At 29.9% G+C, this 18,325-nt stretch overlaps 9 protein-coding genes across 9 annotated transcripts; 5 read left to right on the forward strand and 4 right to left on the reverse strand.

Moving 5' to 3' along the window:
• Positions 1-836: 836 nt before the first annotated feature.
• On the reverse strand, positions 837-2,843 carry HDA3 (Hda3p; the record flags this gene model as incomplete). The annotated part of the gene is made up of 1 exon (XM_004178794.1): positions 837-2,843. The coding sequence occupies one exon, from the start codon at positions 2,841-2,843 to the stop codon at positions 837-839; it is 2,007 nt and encodes a 668-aa protein (XP_004178842.1).
• A 433-nt stretch (positions 2,844-3,276) lies between these two features.
• On the forward strand, positions 3,277-4,314 carry AOS1 (E1 ubiquitin-activating protein AOS1; the record flags this gene model as incomplete). The annotated part of the gene is made up of 1 exon (XM_004178795.1): positions 3,277-4,314. The coding sequence occupies one exon, from the start codon at positions 3,277-3,279 to the stop codon at positions 4,312-4,314; it is 1,038 nt and encodes a 345-aa protein (XP_004178843.1).
• Positions 4,315-4,669: 355 nt separating this feature from the next.
• Positions 4,670-6,964, reverse strand: TBLA0B04910 (uncharacterized protein; the record flags this gene model as incomplete). Its single annotated transcript, XM_004178796.1, has 1 exon — positions 4,670-6,964. One exon carries the CDS (start codon positions 6,962-6,964, stop codon positions 4,670-4,672), a length of 2,295 nt encoding a protein of 764 aa, XP_004178844.1.
• A 1,039-nt stretch (positions 6,965-8,003) lies between these two features.
• On the forward strand, positions 8,004-9,302 carry GAB1 (GPI-anchor transamidase subunit GAB1; the record flags this gene model as incomplete). The annotated part of the gene is made up of 1 exon (XM_004178797.1): positions 8,004-9,302. One exon carries the CDS (start codon positions 8,004-8,006, stop codon positions 9,300-9,302), a length of 1,299 nt encoding a protein of 432 aa, XP_004178845.1.
• Positions 9,303-9,791: 489 nt separating this feature from the next.
• Positions 9,792-9,896, reverse strand: TBLA0B04930 (uncharacterized protein; the record flags this gene model as incomplete). Its single annotated transcript, XM_004178798.1, has 1 exon — positions 9,792-9,896. One exon carries the CDS (start codon positions 9,894-9,896, stop codon positions 9,792-9,794), a length of 105 nt encoding a protein of 34 aa, XP_004178846.1.
• A 1,127-nt stretch (positions 9,897-11,023) lies between these two features.
• On the forward strand, positions 11,024-11,554 carry SMX3 (mRNA splicing protein SMX3; the record flags this gene model as incomplete). Its single annotated transcript, XM_004178799.1, has 2 exons — positions 11,024-11,032; positions 11,249-11,554. The coding sequence occupies 2 exons, from the start codon at positions 11,024-11,026 to the stop codon at positions 11,552-11,554; spliced, it is 315 nt and encodes a 104-aa protein (XP_004178847.1).
• Positions 11,555-12,434: 880 nt separating this feature from the next.
• TBLA0B04940 (polyprenol monophosphomannose synthase) lies at positions 12,435-13,271 on the forward strand (the record flags this gene model as incomplete). The annotated part of the gene is made up of 1 exon (XM_004178800.1): positions 12,435-13,271. The coding sequence occupies one exon, from the start codon at positions 12,435-12,437 to the stop codon at positions 13,269-13,271; it is 837 nt and encodes a 278-aa protein (XP_004178848.1).
• A 730-nt stretch (positions 13,272-14,001) lies between these two features.
• ATG13 (serine/threonine protein kinase regulatory subunit ATG13) lies at positions 14,002-16,149 on the forward strand (the record flags this gene model as incomplete). Its single annotated transcript, XM_004178801.1, has 1 exon — positions 14,002-16,149. One exon carries the CDS (start codon positions 14,002-14,004, stop codon positions 16,147-16,149), a length of 2,148 nt encoding a protein of 715 aa, XP_004178849.1.
• A 406-nt stretch (positions 16,150-16,555) lies between these two features.
• PZF1 (Pzf1p) lies at positions 16,556-17,902 on the reverse strand (the record flags this gene model as incomplete). The annotated part of the gene is made up of 1 exon (XM_004178802.1): positions 16,556-17,902. The coding sequence occupies one exon, from the start codon at positions 17,900-17,902 to the stop codon at positions 16,556-16,558; it is 1,347 nt and encodes a 448-aa protein (XP_004178850.1).
• Positions 17,903-18,325: the final 423 nt, after the last annotated feature.

Below are 18,325 nucleotides of genomic sequence, written 5' to 3' on the forward strand. Positions count from 1 at the left end.
AAAGCTTCACGCCTCTTTCTTAACTCTTGCTTGATGACTTATTTCAATTCGATAGCTACTTGTTATAATCCCAATTGCTTATTTTTAAATTTATTATAATGTAATTTATAAGAAATTAATAGTTTATTTGACATTAAAGCTAATTCTGGTAATACATGTATATATGCATATTTATATGGGAATACATAGTCCAATGAGACACTGACTATAATCTATAAATTATTTGCTGAGTCTGTAAAAATGTGGTGGCTCTTAGTTTACTTATATAGAAAACAAACTTTAGTTACAGGTTTCAGATAGAATCTTATTGCCTTTATATATTTCTGTTACCTGGTTGTTTCCAAAACATTGATAAGCTCCGTAATTGGATTTAGCATAATATTTTTTTACTTCGTAGTAGAAAAAAAACGCGGCCGCTGTATCCAATGACAATATCGGTAAAACTTCTAAATAAAGAAGAATCCACAATGAAGCCTAGTTGCTTGCATTATATTATATCCGCTATGTCTCTTACAATGGGGATCCAATTATTATTGCTTGCAGAATGGAAAAATGATTGACTACATGCACTGTTCAATAAGACGGATTTAATAGGGGAATAAGAAACAATTTTGAAAAAATTCAATCGTTCTTGTTTAGTGGTAGTCAGAAAGAGTTTGATTCTTGGGGTAGTAGTATCATATAAGTAATAGATAATTCTAGTATGAAATCCAATTTGAACTGTTAACTCTTGAATAATACTGTTACCTAAGTTATCATGCATCATAAGCAAAAAGTTATTTTTTTTCTTTTTTTGCATTGAAAATAAGTTATCTGAAGTTTAATTGGAAACTAAACTAACCTCTCTTTCTTCTTCCCTTTTTTGTAACTTGCGCAGAAGTTCTTATGCGTGGAGTGGGTATCTTGTGAAGATCATGAACAACATTTCCTAGATTTATTTCACTGACTTTAAAAGAAGAGATTTGTTGCTCTCTACGGTCGTTTAATTTATTTATACTTTCATGTAATCCAGAACCATTCTTTGTCACATTTTCTAGTTTAGTTTTAATTATATTTGCATACTCATTAATTTCATTTGTTAATTTTTCAATTTCAATTTCAGAATCATTCTTAGATGCTTCAGCACGGTTAAATTCCTTTTCCATATATTCTTTTTCAGTACGATTGGAATTGAGTTGTGATTCTTTATGCCTAATATCATCTTGTAAACTCAATTGTTTAGAATATGATTCAAATAAGTCATTATTTTTATTCTTTAACAGTTCTTTCATTTTCTCAAATGTTTCTTTTAATTTTTCAATCTCAGTAAGCTTCTGCTTATTTTCATTGAAGATTTCTTGTGATCTTTGTTTGTTATTTGAATCAGTGAGCAATGCCTGCTCGACTTTTGTATTCATCTTTTTATATTCTTCCTGGAAATTCTGGACATGGTCTTCTTCTATTAAGTTAGTTTGAATATATCCATTAATCTCTTTGTTTTGTAAATCTAATTCAACATATATTTGACCTATTTCTTGAACCAATTTATGAGTTAAGATCCCACTAGATAGATGATACATATTTCCCATCTTTGAATTAGCAGTTGTAATCCCTGTTAATTGAGTCATATCTTGCTTAGTTGGATTAGTTGAATAATCATTCTTTAATCTTTTTAACATATAAAATGGCAAAACAGTGTCTTCTAGTTTTCCATTTTTAGTACTACCAGTATTATTAGAATTATTATTGCGACCACGAGTCTTACGACCAAATGCAGCTTCTAACTCATCTTCGACTTGTTTATAATGAACTTCAGTCAATAGAGATATTTCAACATCTACAGAGTTATATTCTTTGATTGGATAAATATCAGGTAACGGCCAGGGCAATTGTGTATTTTCAATCCAAGGTATTAAATAAGATAATTTTTGTGAATAAATAGGACGTAAATCTGGTGGCAGAATACCAACACGACCTCTTAAAACGACAATACCAGCTGTTATATTTTCTAAAGTTTTTAAATCTTCATCGCCGAGTTTATCCTTATCCTTATTGGTATTGCTATTACTAGTTGAACCGTTGGAGTTTTTATTTTTAAAAAATAATTTACAATGGTCAATAGAATTAATCGTCGTTAATCTAATTATTGGAGAATTATCACTACCATCTTGAGTAGTAGTATCTTTACCATAATTTCTAATTTTTCGAAATGCTTTGGTATTGGTATCAACACTTGGATCTAATGTTATAACACAATTGAATTGTAATGAAGCTTCAATAGGTATTTTTTTAGAATCATAATCCGTAGAGGGAAAAATATGACATGTACAAGAAAATGTCTTCTGTTTAGCCTTATATTGTTTACTTTTAACAGTATTTCCATCATATCTTTTAATATTAACTTTCAATCCCATCAAAAGAGCTTCTACTAAATCCATAGTTCTACCAGGCCTACAGACTATAGCTGTATCTGCTTCATATTCCTGTAAAATAGCAATTAAATCTTTTAAAACGGTAAATTTGCCGCTAAACTCACTCAGATGGTTTGGGATATCTTTCCCAGTTAAACTTTTTGGCATATAATGATCAATTAAAAGATAAGGATGCGTTGCTACTAACTCACTATTATAGCACATCGTTCTTAAAGATTCTAATACAACGTCTTCTTGGAAATGACTTGTTTCAAAATATCGAAGTATATCGGAGTAATGTAAAGAAATTACTTGATCTGTAAGCTCTTTTTGATATAGGCACATTGGTGTGGGTAACCAATAATCTCCTGATGTATTGCCAGAAACTCCCAAAGTTCTAGCATCTACAATGGCAGGTATAGGCTTCGTATCTAAAATTTTTAATAGATTCATATTTTCTATTAAAAACTTGATTTTATTGGAAAAATAAAGTAATTTATTTGAATATTTTGATATATAGATTTTATTTCTTATAACACTGTATATTTGAAATTTAAAATTATTTAAAATAATAAATAAACTGTAATTAAAATATTAATTTTAAGCTTTAATTTGACTTAAGTTGTAATTGAATATTAAATTTAGAGCGGCATTGTTCCTTTTCGGATTATTCATTAATTTTGAAAATTCAAATAATGGAATTTGAAATTTCATAGTAACCGACACGAAAAATTAAGTATATGCATATATAGTTTAAAAAAAAAAAAGAATATTAAAATTATATAATAGAATAAGATAAGAAGTTTTATATTCTCCAAGATTTGCTCAGAATCTTTAAAACAAGATATCGAAGATAAAATACACATAATAATTAATAATTTCAAAGATGAATAATGAGAACAAGCTGAGTAGTGACGAAATTGCACTTTATGATCGTCAAATTCGGTTGTGGGGTATGGCAGCTCAAGCAAGAATGCGTTCAACTCAAGTTTTATTAATTGGAATTGGAGCAATTGGTCAAGAAATAGCGAAGAACATTGTGTTGAGTGGTATCGGCCAATTGACTTTGCTAGATGACCGTATCTTAACTGAGGAAGATTTAGGAAGTCAATTTTTTGTTTCTAAGAATGAAGTTAGTATGAAACGATTGGAGGCTGCAGGCCCAAGAATTGCAGATTTAAATCCTAGAGTCACTTTACATGTTGATACTGATAAGTTGAGAGCAAAAAATGACGAATATTTCTCCAAATTTGATCTTATAGTAGGTACTGAGTTGATACCTGCAGATGCCAGTTGGCTAAATGATGCCACTCGAAGATTAAATATCCCATTATACATTACAGGCTCTAATGGGTTGTCGGCTTATTGTTTTATTGATTTGATTCAATTTGATTCTCAAGATACAAAATTACAGAGCCAAATACCCACAAAATTAGGAAAAGTATCAAAGAATAGGACGATAACAAATATTGAAATAAAAGAAGATTCTAATAATAATGACAAAAAACAAGAAATAATCACCACAAGACATATATATAAATCATTTAGTGAGTTATTAAAAACATTTACCTTTGAAGGGTTACATCGTAGACAAATTAAGAGAATGTCCAATATGGTGCCTCTAACTCTTGCTTTATTAACGATTCCAGAAGAACTTAATAATGAACAGCTTACAATAGATCAATTAAAAGAATATACGTTAAAAGTTTGCAATCAAGGTGGTTTGCTAAAAGATATACTTCGTGATGAAAGTATTGAACAGATGGTAAGACAAAGAAATATTGAATTTAGTCCCGTTGCTGCTATCATGGGGGGTGCAGTTGCTCAAGATGTAATAAATATCTTGGGTAAAAAACAGTCACCACTAAATAATTTCATTGTTTTTGATGGCATTACTCTTGATATGCCAATATACGAATTATAGTTTGTCAACCATATATGTATATATATATAGAAAAGAACACAATGAGTTAGTACGAGGTATATATACAAACTATTCTACAGAAAAAAATTATATACCCAAAATTTAAATAAAGATTGAAGCAGTACTATGCATCAACATTATACATAAAATTATATATACTACCTAATAATACAGTTAACAGGTATATATATATATATAAGAGTCAGTAGTATGAATGGGGATAAGGGGAAGGGAGGGGATAAAAAAAGATAAGGAGACGGAGGGGTGGTAAAAAGCCAGTGTACAAAAGATCCTTTAAGATTGTATATTAGTCATGATATTATTATTAATAAAAATTATTTTTCCTTTTTTGTTATCATTGTTGGCCACTAACGGATACTGTTTGCAAATGAGTCATGAAATTTTGCAAAGAGACATCATCAGTTAAGACGATAGTTGAACCACCGTGAGTAGCTTCTTGGTAATTATCAGATGGATTTAATTTTGACAATAAGAATCTAGCTTGAGATCCACCAGCTTCAGTATCGATGAACCTTGGTAATGGGAATCTATCGACTAATAATTCAGCAGCTTCTAATTTTGGTTCCTCCAGTAAAGCTTTAAAATCACTATATTGAGGATCATCTTGATAACCTGCTTTTCTCCATTGAGCAATTTGTTCACCATGATATATTAGAATAAAGAAGAAAGTATCTAATAATAGAATGGTATTTGGTTTTACTGAAATGGAATCTAATAAGACAGGCTGTGGTTCATCTTCCATGGAGAAAGAAGTTAAAGTTGGTTGAATCATAATTAAAGAGTTTGTGGTATCTTCTCTTGTAAAAATATGTCTATAGAATGCAGTTTCATCTGGTGAATTATTGAAAACACTTAAGAATTGAGATCTTCTTAAATAATATGCAAATTGTGGATACAAAGAGAAGTTTGGAGCCAATCTAAATGAAGAAGGATCATTTTTATTATAATCAGCATATTTTTGACATAACTTAATTAAAGTTCTATCGATCCATCTAATGACATCGGCACCATCATCTGACTCAGCTTTATGAACAGCAATTCTTGCCATGATGACAGCAGCTGCTTCTTGATCGAAAGAGGCAGCAATAGCTGGAGAACCAAATGGTAACAATTGATTAGCCACAGTAGTGACTCTGATACGGTTAGCACCTGAAGAATGTTGATATGTAGTGATAAATTGAGTATAAGCTAAACGTGTAGAATCACCATTTCTTGATTGTTGCATAGCTGCACCAGCAGATACGTTTGTAATTTCAAAAAACACAGCAAAAGTATGTTGTGGAGAAAATGAAGACATTTTCCAAGTGGAAGTACCACCCACACCAATTTCAGAATCACTTACATTACGAGATCCAGTATCGGTTTTTTTAACAGCTGAAGCATGACCAATTAAACCTTGTAGTTTCAAATCGGTACTTGTCTTTACAGATAAAGTACCATTGAAAGCCATTGTCAAATAACCTTCTTCATCCTTAGAGAACATTCTTAAATAGGATTGCTTGAAAATAGCAGTTGAGAAAGCATCAGTCAATAATAGAACACCACCAGTCTTGTTTGTCATATTTTGCATTTCAGACATACCTATTTGATCATAACAACCCGCAAAAATATCTACAGTATGACCATTCTCAGCAACTCTTTCACCAATGGAATCATAGAACTTACAAGCTTTCTTATAATGAGTAGCATGATCATTATCGATATCGTTATGAGATCTTAAAGGATCTTTCAATTCTGAAGAAACGACCAAGCCAGGGCCAAAAGTGGCTGGACCAGAAGCAAATAAGATAATTCTAGCGGCAAAATTCTTATAACATCCTTGTAATAATAATGAAGCAATATTTAAAGCTTGACCAGTAGCTCTTAAAGGTCTATGACCTGCTGGAACATTCCATTGATCTGGTGACAAGTTTTCCAACATTTGATTTAATTTGAATTCTACTTGTTCCAAAGGTAAGAAGAATCTATTTAATGAGAAAGGTGTAATCTTATTGGAAACCATTGAGTTTGCAGAAGAAGAGGAAGGCTTTTGACCTGTTAACATTTCAATTAATTCTTTTAAATTATAATCTCTATCACCACGGAAGACATTACATCTTTCAATAATTTCACTGGAAAGATCATGTAATAGGACTACATTACCATAGGTGATTAACCCTACCAAAGCGTTTGGTGGCAAAAGAGATAATGAAGTGATTAAGGAGTCCTTTAGGGCATCCAAGTTTTCAGATTCAGTAGTGATATCAACAACAAAGAAGAAAATAGGTGGAATTTGAATTGGCTTATTTGTAATATATTCAACAGTAGTGGATTGCAATTCAACAGGCATGTTTTCTTGAGTCATATTTGCATACTGAGTAGGCAAATGGTTTCTTGAATTACAAATAGGACAAGCCCAAGAATTGTTTCTTGGATCGATAGAACAATAAGGATTCAAAATAGACTTACATTGTGGGTTCGAACAAAGGATTGGGTTGTATTGAGCAGTAGGTAAGTCTTCAACTTCTTTCAATGGAGTGTATAAACAACTGACAGGGACCACGTTTTTAGTGGCGTCGGATCTGGTTGATGGAAACACATTCCAAGCAAATCTAATACCGTTCACGTCTTCACTTGTTTCGAAGTCCATCCTGTTCTATACTTTATTTCCTGACAACACTTGTGCTTGCAATCTTGCTTCTAAAATTCCAATTATATTGAAATAAAATAATCAAAAGATCGAACGAAATTCTGCTCAAATATCAAAGTGAAAAATTATTGCCAACAAAATTAAAAAAAAATAAAATATTTCAGCAGATATTACAGACTCTTAATAATTTATTAGTTTGTATCAATCAAGATATCTTAATTACGTTAGCTACGATAGATTACTGGTCCTGATTCAATTGTCAATTGTTTCAGTACTTTACACTTGGTCGCTTAGTTTGTTAGTTTAGTTGTTGATTGTTAACTGTTTGTTTGTTTGTTTGTCCACTTCGCTTCGTTTGGCTTTGTCCAAAGTTGGATTTTTTTTTGTTTGTCTGGAGTTTTTCTCGTTCTGAGGCACGGCGCTACCAAAATGCCTGAAGTGTCACAAAAATTGGAGGACGCAAAAACAAGTTCAATTAATTTTGTTTCTTCTGTAAATGTGTAAGAATTTGAAAACATGAGATAGACCATTATCAAGGAAATATATTTTGTATATGATTGTTATGAGGCCGTTTTTATTTGAGATATATGTCGGAGTTTATAAAGGAAAGGTAGTGATGATGGCGTACGGTATTGAATTGTAAGATAATTAAGATGGATCAAAACAACAAATAATCAGTAGAAAAAAAATAAATGTAGTAAAAATATAGTGAGTTTCAATGATTACTGTAATAAATTAAATTGTCCATTATACATATACAACAAAGTAATCAACAATATGTCTTGATATATACTTACTATAGAATAACTTTGTAAATCAATCTTAGCTTAATAACATCAAGTCTCGTGGAACATTTCCCTTTTGGGAGTATATTTTCGCGAGAATATATTTCCGTGAAATTTGAAAATCTTGAAATGAAAAAAAAAGAATAAAATCTATATCCTATTATTAAGCCAATTATGTATATGTGTGTATATATATTTTCATTAAAAATTAAACAAATATAATCTCCTACCTTGAAGTGACCAAACAGCGTGATATGAAGGGTAGTGTAGGTGCAGTGCTTCTGGCAGGTATAGCCTTGAGATTGGCCACCACTCTGGTCTTCCCAACATTGCAACAGACTTTAGATAAATCAGTGGAATTCTCTACTCCCATAACATCCTTTAAGTCATTGAGAGAAGGGATTTATCTATTAAACAACGATCTTCCTGTATATGATGGTGGTGTAGTACATCATTCTCCAATGCTTTTGGCCATTCTTTCCATTTTCAATGGCTCGGAATTTTTGGTTTCCTTGTTTTATACCATCATCGATAGTTTGATTGCTCTAAATTTAATTCATATACTAAATTATTTCCAAAACTCGATCAATTTCAATAATCCAACTTGGGCTATCGGTCTGCTCTATCTTTTCAATCCATTGTCTCTATTAACATGCATTAGCAGATCATCGACCATCTTTAATAATTTATTCATTTCTTATTCAATTTATTTCGCTTTAAATAATAATTTATTACTCGCTTCTATCTTTATTGCCTTAGCTTCCAATATATCCATCTATTCATTATTATTAATCTTACCAGTATCATTTATTATACCAAAAAATTATTCTTCCACATATAGCCCTACCCATTCTCATTCAGCTTCAATTGATTCAAATAAGAAAAAAATTTCAAATAACAATAATGCAAACAAAATTTCAAAATTGAATTGTTCAAGATTAAGATTTGCCATCTTTGCATTGTTATCCTTTACGTTATTAATTGCTATATCATTTATAATTAATAATTCAAATTGGAATTTCATTTATGCAACTTTTTGGATGGATTTATCTTCTTCAAAAAATTTCCCCAATTTAGGTCTTTGGTGGTATTTCTTTATTGAAATGTTCGATTCATTCATTCCATTTTATAAGACTGTTTTCAATCTTTTCATTGTTTCCATAGTTTTAACTATTTCAATAAGATTCAATTCCTCTCAACCATTCTATTCTTTAATCCTATCGATTGGTTGGATCACTTTAACAAAACCTTATCCAACTTTAGGTGATATTAGTTTTTTTATTGGGTTAATTCCTTTTTTCAAGCCATTGTTTGGTTATTTGAAATACCCAGTAATCTCAAGCTTATTGTTTTTACATGCAATTTTATTATCCCCAATTTTTTATCATATTTGGATCGATGTAGGCTCAGGTAATAGTAACTTCTTTTATGCTATTAATTTAGTATATGCATTATCGGTGGCTTTAATCATAACTGAATTCTGTTGGGCAATGTTACGTTGTGAATATGATAAAGGTAGTCCTAATTACAAGGCTAAAGTCGCTCAAATATAAACCATGCTAATTGAAGATGAAAATAAAAAAATTACATCAAAAACAAAACAAACCAAAACATATATATTTAAGTAAATAGTTTAAATATCGCATTCTTTCTAAGCATACATTGCTTTCTTAAACATTTACTAAGAAGCATTTGTCTATGGAAATTTACTAACCAACAATATTTTGTAAATATATATATATATAGGCATTTGTTCATTTATAAAATGAGAAAATTTCTAAAAATCGATTTTAGTATTTAAAAGAACATATTTATGTGTATATTTAAAAGTATAAAGGGCCCTTATTTAAATATATACATAATTTGCACATTTATTTTTTATTTTGGCAAAGAAAAAGTAGAAAGAACGGGAACAATAGAGTAAATTATACTGAGAGTTTATTATAAAGATTCTTCATAATATTTTCATCAGTAATTTAAAACGTAGGAGAAATTGATTTAGAAATAAGAATATAAATATTGGATTAATAATTGCGAATCACTTAAGCAATAATACATGCTGGATCCCAGAACAAACCTGGAATGATGTAATTGTCTTTGTTTTCAGAAGAGTTTTCTTTTTGGGTAGCTTGAGTAGTTGGTTGCATTGTTAATAGGTAAAGTAAATATTGTTGTTGATTTGTGTTGATTCTTTATTTTTTAGAAGAAAAAAGAATACATTGAATATAGATGATTAATTCTTTTTAATCAAAATATTCTTGGTTTAAATAGCTTTTTTTTGTCTATTATTATTTTACTTGAATACATATTTACAAATATTTGAGGCTAAATATTCAAATATAGATATTTTAAAATCTAATTACATATCCAAGATAGGTAAAGTAATTATGCAATCATAATTCTTTTCATACAATTCGTAGATACCTGATTATAACTCTCAGATGTTTAAGACTGAGACATGATTTTAATATGGGACTATTTGTTTCATATTTATCTTTTTTTTTGGGGTAGTAATAGCAAAAGCATGTATTTATCTAAAACGGGTAATTACACGATGTATCATAAATCTGGAAAAAAAGGATATATAATAAAAATTTAATAGGAAAAAAAAAGGTGTCTATTATAAGAAGTTAAATGTAAAAATGTATATAAAATATAAAGTTAAAGGTAAAAATGAATATAGGATGAAAAGCAAAAGGTAATAATCAAAATAGAATAAAGATAATTTTAAAGGTCTGAGTGGCAATAAGATAAATATTTAAAACAAAAACAAAATTTGAGGCCTCAGTTGATTGAGTAATTGATGACAATAATTTTATTTAATTTTATTTTAATTCAAGAAACACAAGAGAAGTATAATATATTGAATCACTTTATTAGAATTTAAATGAGACAAAGTTTAAATTAATTGCTTTATAATACATAATATGATCCAGGAAAACGCCTGATCATCGTTGACTTAATAATTTTGAGGTTTCCAATCTAAATACTTATAGTATATTTTTAAGATTAACTAAAGAATTAATTGAAATACTTCAAAGAAAATTTTGATAAAAATTAATCATATATTTTCATTTACATTCTTGCTATTAAGCGTAATCAGAGATTTCAATTTACAAAATTCACGGATGTAAAATAACAAATTAAGCTTCCGAGTTAAGTGATATAAATTAGAAAACGGCAAGAAATAGCAAAAAAAAAAAAAAAAAAAAACAAACCTTGTGAGACGCTTTCAATTTCTGCTAAGAAACAAGAATTAAACTACCTAATATAAATGTCAGAAGTATGTATTAATCGCCCTATTAACCACTGAGATAGATACTTGTCATACTAATCGTACGAATACTTGCTGTCAGGATATAAAATGTTCAAAACAATATCATTCTTCTCATCCGATGATTCAATGTATTCATTCACGTCTATCTATCTTTTTACCTCATACCTATGTTGAAGTATTTTTTTTTACTAACATTACTTTCATAATTTCTCTGTGTAAGAGAATAAATGGATTTACAATTCCAAATTAAAGTTCACACCAGTTAATCCTAAACCATACCTTAGAAGTCTCATTGACACTCCTATAATAGTCACATTAAAATTCAATAAAACTCAATACAAAGGAATTTTAGTATCAACAGATAACTACTTTAACATCCAGCTTCGAAATACTGAAGAAATTGTAGATGGTAAAACTACAGGCCAGCTAGGAGATATCTTCATCAGATGCAACAATGTTCTATGGATAGGTCAAGATCTTGAAAAGATAGCCCAAAACAGGGAGAACACCGAGACTTCCACCTCATAAACACAAGTTTGATTAATTTATCTGTAATTTTAAACTAAGTTCTGCATGGCATTTGTTGTTAAATGTAGAAAATATTGAAACATTTCACTGTTTCTGGGGTTCTTTTTTTTTTCATTCCGAACAATCGGCCAATCAAACTGGCCTCATGTATAGAAAATATTTAAACTCATTAAATAGACATAAGGGATACTGTGTTTTATTATTATTTTACTGTCTGTGTGAGAATTGAGATATTGCCCAGATAAATTTTAGTAAGTTATAGAATTATTAGCAAGAAGTTTCATAACTACGTATGTAAATAGAAATTTAGAACGGAATTCTATATAGGCATGAACTTTTTGATACAATGGAAAAGGGTTGTAAGGGAAGTCGACCCAACTTACTGAAATAGGGATATTTATTTTCTCTAAGTTTGATGGTATATAACCCTAGTTGGTATGTAGTTAATTTTTATAATTTTAAACGTGTTCATAGTTATAACAATAGATAAAGTTATTTTTTTTCTTTTTTTATTTCTGGCTGTTTCTCTCTTTAGTTACTAATTCTAATTAAGATTCTCAATTTCATTTATCTGTTTATAAACAAAGAGAGGTTTCAAAGGTATACAAAAAAAATAATAGAGGAATCATTTAACAATAATTAACTGATACATTTGTATTTTTGACAATTAGGAGTTAGAATTATTGGAATCTTATATAATACTGTATATAATTTGTTGGAATTTGATCTTCTTGAAATAAGTTTTGAAAAGTTGCAAATTTTAACTTGTATATCTTTAAGTTTATATTTGTTAAAAAGTATATTTGCTAAAGTCTACTTTATTAACTCGATATTTTTTTATAATTATTTTTTTTACTCTACTTGAAAAATATAGCCAATTATGCTTTCTCAGAATATTTTAAATAGTATCATTGTACCAACATATGATGAAAAATCAAATATTAAAACCTTAACTACGAATCTTTTTCCCTCATTGGCTACTGAAGAATCTAATTTAACTGAGTTAATATTTGTCGACAATAATTCAAATGATGGGTCTATTCAACAAGTCGAAGAATTAAATAGGCAAGGTTATAATGTGAGAATTATTATTAGAAGGAAGAATCATGGCTTGTCTTCCTCTGTCTTACGGGGGTTTCAAGCAGCACAAGGTGACATTTTAATTTGTATGGATGCTAATTTACAGCATACACCAGAAAGTGTCCCACAATTGATAGAATCTCTGAGAATACATCCTTTCACAATTGGTACAAGATATGTTACAAATGTAGGAATAGAACAAGATTGGCCTTTATACCGAAGAGTTATTTCTAAAGGCTCTAGCTTGTTAGCTAAGCCTTTGACTACTACATCTGATCCAATGATTGGATTTTTCGGTTTACCAAGGAAATATTTGATTCAACTAAAAGCGGGTGCTATAAACCCCCAGTGTTTCAAAATCTCATTGGAATTAATGGTTAAATTGCGATTACCGAAACGTTGTACAGTTGGTGAAATTCTTTATTCTTTAGGAATTACAAGTGAAGGTCAATCCAAATTACCTGGCAAAGTTATTCTTCAATACGTACTACAATTAAAAGATTTATACCAATATCGATATGGTTCTGTGGAATTTACATTTATAACTTCATTGATTACAATATTTTACACGGTGGCTTTTTATCAAGCCTATTGTGTGGTATTTAAATTTAATTTAGACAGAAAGCTTTTACAATAATATAAATCACTAACTACTAAAAAATCAATAGGTAGTACATTTATTAGTTGGATTTTTTTATCTTACTTATCTCTCATTCTTTCTTCCTTACTCACAATGTATATATGATGCATGTAGACTTTAAATATAAAAATATATATAGTTAGACTAAAACATTTGTTAAAATGACTAGCGTAATAGTAGAGTATGATAAAGCTTACTTATTTTTTGTATTTTAGTAGCTACAGCATTCCTATTAAATGTTTACGTTTTGGAAATTATAATACTCTTTTAATGCAGTTCGGACTATTTTTGTTGGCTCCGTTGCGAAAGGAACAAATGAGGATCCTTTTAATCTTACACGTCTAAGTTAGTACATTGTTAAGAGAATCGCTAACAAACGATTTTCACAATAAATAGCAGTTAAGAAAAAAAAACGAGGATATTATAGCGATACTAGATAAATTTATCTACAAATACTTTTATTAGAAGCTCTATTCTCTATAAGAATAGATAGCTTATACAGAATTTTCTTTGGTTCTGATACTGCCTAACGATTTAATTTTAAAGAAAACCCTATCTTTCAAAATTGTAATATTAATTGAATTTTAAAAATTATTAATAAATTGGAAATATTGATTCGTATCATAGGATTACAGATATTTACATAATAATTTTGTTTTTCTAATACAACTGTTTAGTCACAACATCTTCATATTTACAAAAAGGAAAAACAGATGTATTTACAATAATGGAAAATCTAATAAGTGATAAAGAGCTTCTTTCTCTAATAGAAAACTTTTTCCTTAAAACAACCCTTCTAGTTTGTTCAAAACGTACTAATCAACCAGACTCTTTTACAGAATATATTTTAAACCAAAATGAGACTGATTACTCGCAGCTTGTGCCTGAATTCCCTCATATTTTTGATATGCTAAATCCATGGGTTCATAATGATTACCGGGTTCTTGGGGAGAATGACACTGTTACTCAACTACATTTACCACCATTAATTATTGAAACAGTCTTGAATATTAGAAATGTACCCAGCAATCAATGGATTAAATTAAGAGACACTGATGGTAACCCGTGGAATGTTTGTAAAGGAACTAAAAAGTCTGAAATTGTATTAGAACGTTGGCTCATAGAACTAGATAATACTTCACAGATGTTTAAAAATTCAGAACAAAGTTCAACTTCGAATAGTATTGAGAAAGAGGAAATCCACACCGATCCAATAGGCTTTACAAATGAAAGTAATACTCCTTCAAGTGCAAGCCCTGATCTAAAAAAGCAAATGTCTCTGTTATTCAGATACCTACGTACATTCATTAACCTTCTTCCTGCTAATGACTTATATATGTCTCTGAAGGAGCAAAATCAAACGTTACTCTCAATTGATTATAAAATATTTGATGGCACTAAGACAATTGTCTCAAAAGGTCGTATCGGCCTAAGTAAGCCTATTATCAATACATACATGAATATAATGAATGAAACAAATGTATCAACTCATTTAGAACAAAGAAAAGTGACTCCAGTGTGGACAAAATTAGGTCTTCTGAGAGTCTCTGTTTCTTATAGACATGATTGTAAATTCGAAGTTGGCTTGACAAATAAAGAAATTGTTTTGGAGAAATATAATGATCAATCTTTAGATAGATATAATTTTGGGAAATCTTCGTCAATATCGCCGCAAGATAATACAATCCCAATAAGAAACCGAATGGATCATGGTTCATTTCAAAGAAGAGATTTTAATTCAGGGACAAGAATCGTTCAGCCCTTTAAGACAGGATCAATGGGTAGTCCTCAATTAAACAACTTCCATTCATTGAATACCAACAACTTATCTTCATCGATAATCCATTCAACAGTGAGATCTCAAAAATCAAGAAATAATTCAATCTCTGCATATACATCAAATCAAAATATGCTACACCAACCATTTGAGAATCTAAGCAGTACCTCAAAATACTCATCTTCATTTGGTAAATTACGGCGACACTCTAGCATTAAATCTAATTTATCATTAGAAAAACCAGATAAGTTTCTAAAACAAAATGAGCTCCACACGGTTCCTCCGTCAGATGATTTAATTGAATTTGTTAAACTAATTGATGAAAAACCAGAATTAAAATTGAGTGAGAAGCAAAGTTTAAAGAATTCTGATTCTATTAATACTTCCATTACTAAATTCAAAAAGCTTAAAGTTGGTAATGATATTTTATCTGATAATTTATCAATGAGTGTATCTTTAGAACAAAAATATTTAAGAAATAAATCTAGATCAAGCTCTCACTCACCAATACCCTCTGTTTCCCCAACAATCCAATTTATATCGATACCTTCTAAGGTATTTGAGGATGATATAAACGAAGAAGAATTAAATAGGCCTCCAAGAAGTAGGGAAGGCTCATTTGATAGATCCAAAAATTACAGTATCCACCAGAAGATAGGTGGAATTCTTAATGGAAAATTCACTTCGAAATATCTACCCTCTCAGTCACCTTTAAGACACGATGATGATAATGAATTACTATTTGATAGCCCAAAATATTCTAATAATCAAAATTTGAGACCCTCTCCATCTTTGTATTCAGTTGACAGCATTCCAAACTCTTTCCCAAAATCTAAATTTCCAATACAAAAAACTTCTAATTTATCTTTCCCAATTACTGCAACAGTTCCTGCATATGGTAACATTCACAGACCTTCATTACGTTCCACTGATTTATTAGCAGGAAAGGAGGAGGTAGAGAATCTTCCAAATTTTTCTTCCGACTCTAATTTACACGATCAAACGCATATCAATACTTCATCTAAAATACAACACTCATCAGATGATGAAGATGATATGGTATTCTTTATGAGTGAAATGCATCTTCATGGCGATTGACATATCATGAGTTTACATCCATTAATACTCTCTCCAAATCTACACATGCATACCTCATTCTTTTGATTTCAACTTTTCCATATAAAATTTCACAGATCCAGCAATCTGTATTTTCTTTTTTTTCGAACATACATATTCCTTATCATTTATATACTCATTATTTGATTTGTCTATCAAATATAATGCTTGCACTTATAATATATAGTTATTTAATTATTCTAATATAAAAACGATCTATAATAATCTCACTATAATAAGAGAGAAATGAATAAACTATAATACAATGGCACAAAAAGTTGAGAAAGTGTCATACTGTTCAGTTCTTTTAATTTGAATGGAATATTATCAAAATTGGGATGTTATTTGGATATATAATGTTAGTAATTATTATGAAAAGATTGTTGTTTTAAGGGTTCTTAGTATTTTCTCTCTTATCTTTTGTTACTGGAGAATTAACGTCATTAAACTCATTCATGAGGTTTGGTAGTTTACTCACTAAACTTGCAGTCTTTTCATTAGTTTGTTGGGTATTTGCTAGTTGTGTTTCTTCAGATTTTTCTTGCATGATCTTCAACTTTAACAAATGGATTTTATGTTTCGAAATATGAGTATTAAAGCGTTCTTCCGTTTTAAATGTTCTGTAACATTTGGGAAATGTACACTTGAATATTTTACCTGCAGCCATAAGGATTAAATCTTTACCTGATTTTCCTTGGGTATAAATCATATTTTCTAAATTTATTTCAGACTTAATACTTTGAAAATTATTAATAATTTTTCTTTTTTTCGCCATAGGTGAAGGGAGCTCAGTACTACTCTTTGAAGCTGAGCTCTGCAAAACTTCTTCAGGGAGGTTATCACTTTGTAATTCAATTGGAATCTTATTATCATGACATTCAATGTAATGTTGAACTAAATCGTTTTTCTTTGCAAAAGAAGTGGGCGTAGTGCAAGTATGGCATTTCCAATTTCGTATGACCATCGAATCATCATGGATAAGGATATGCATCTGTAAACCTTGTTCTCCAACACAAGGTTTACCACATATAGGACATTTTAACTTGGGATGGTCATTTTTAATGTGAGATTGCAACTGTGACCATGTTTTAAAATTCAGTGAGCAGGATGTGAATGAACACTGATAAGGTTTTTCATTTAATGGGTTATGGTGTTTTATCATATGATTTTTTAATCTGTAGGGACGTTGGAATGTTTTGGAGCATATTTTACAAGATAACTTTTGTTCATGAACAGCCAATATATGTGACCGTAATTGTGGATGTTTATAGAAACTTTGGTCACAACCTAGGTATGTGCATTTGAACGATTTGGTATGGGTTATTTCATGTCTTTTAAGTTGTTGCTTCGTAGTAACACCCTTATTGCAAAATGAACAATGAAATGGTTTCTCGGTTGAATGGCTTATTAAATGTCTTTCTAGGTGGTACATCCTTGAATAACTCTTTTGGCATATATCACAAGTAAATTGCTTAATACCTTGATGGAAAGATAATTGATGTTCTGTCAACAATGATGGTCTTGTAAAAACTTTTTCACAATCTTTATAGCTGCAGAAATATGTTTTGGCTCTAGATGTAGAGGTGGTAGAAGTTGAAGTCCAGCTAGATGCATCACTGTCTATTGAATGAAGACTCTCTGCACTAGTAGAACGGGTAACGTATGCTGTCTCCTCTTCCAACTTTTTTAAATTATCCTCTTTAAGGGTATAACTACAACTTTGTTTTTCTTCCATTGTTGTTTTTGTTAGTTCTTTGATTTTAAAAATCCATGACAGTTTATTTGTAATATTTAAATACAGAAGGATTAAGTTTTATTCTCAAGATTAATTGTTGGTTGACTCAGTTAGCAACCGCCATTCTTAACTGAAGACGATTAACTATTATGACTAGTGTTCAGCTAACTTTTCCTGACATTAATAATAATGGTCATCGTATTTTTTTTTTTTTCGATTTTTTCATCATTGCCATTTTGGGATATTTTTTCTAAATACAGTCTTTCAATTTATCAAAATCAAGATATAACAGAGGTATTGGTAGAAGGATGAGTTACTGCTTTTATTCTGTTAAATAACTACTTGACAGTATTTTTTGGATTACTTTTACTCATAAAATACTGACCTTTTAATCTGAATGCAACTAAGTTTTTAGCCAATTTA

This window comes from Henningerozyma blattae, chromosome 2 (genome assembly GCF_000315915.1).
Source record: "Henningerozyma blattae CBS 6284 chromosome 2, complete genome".
NCBI classification, from domain to species: Eukaryota; Fungi; Ascomycota; class Saccharomycetes; order Saccharomycetales; family Saccharomycetaceae; genus Henningerozyma; species Henningerozyma blattae.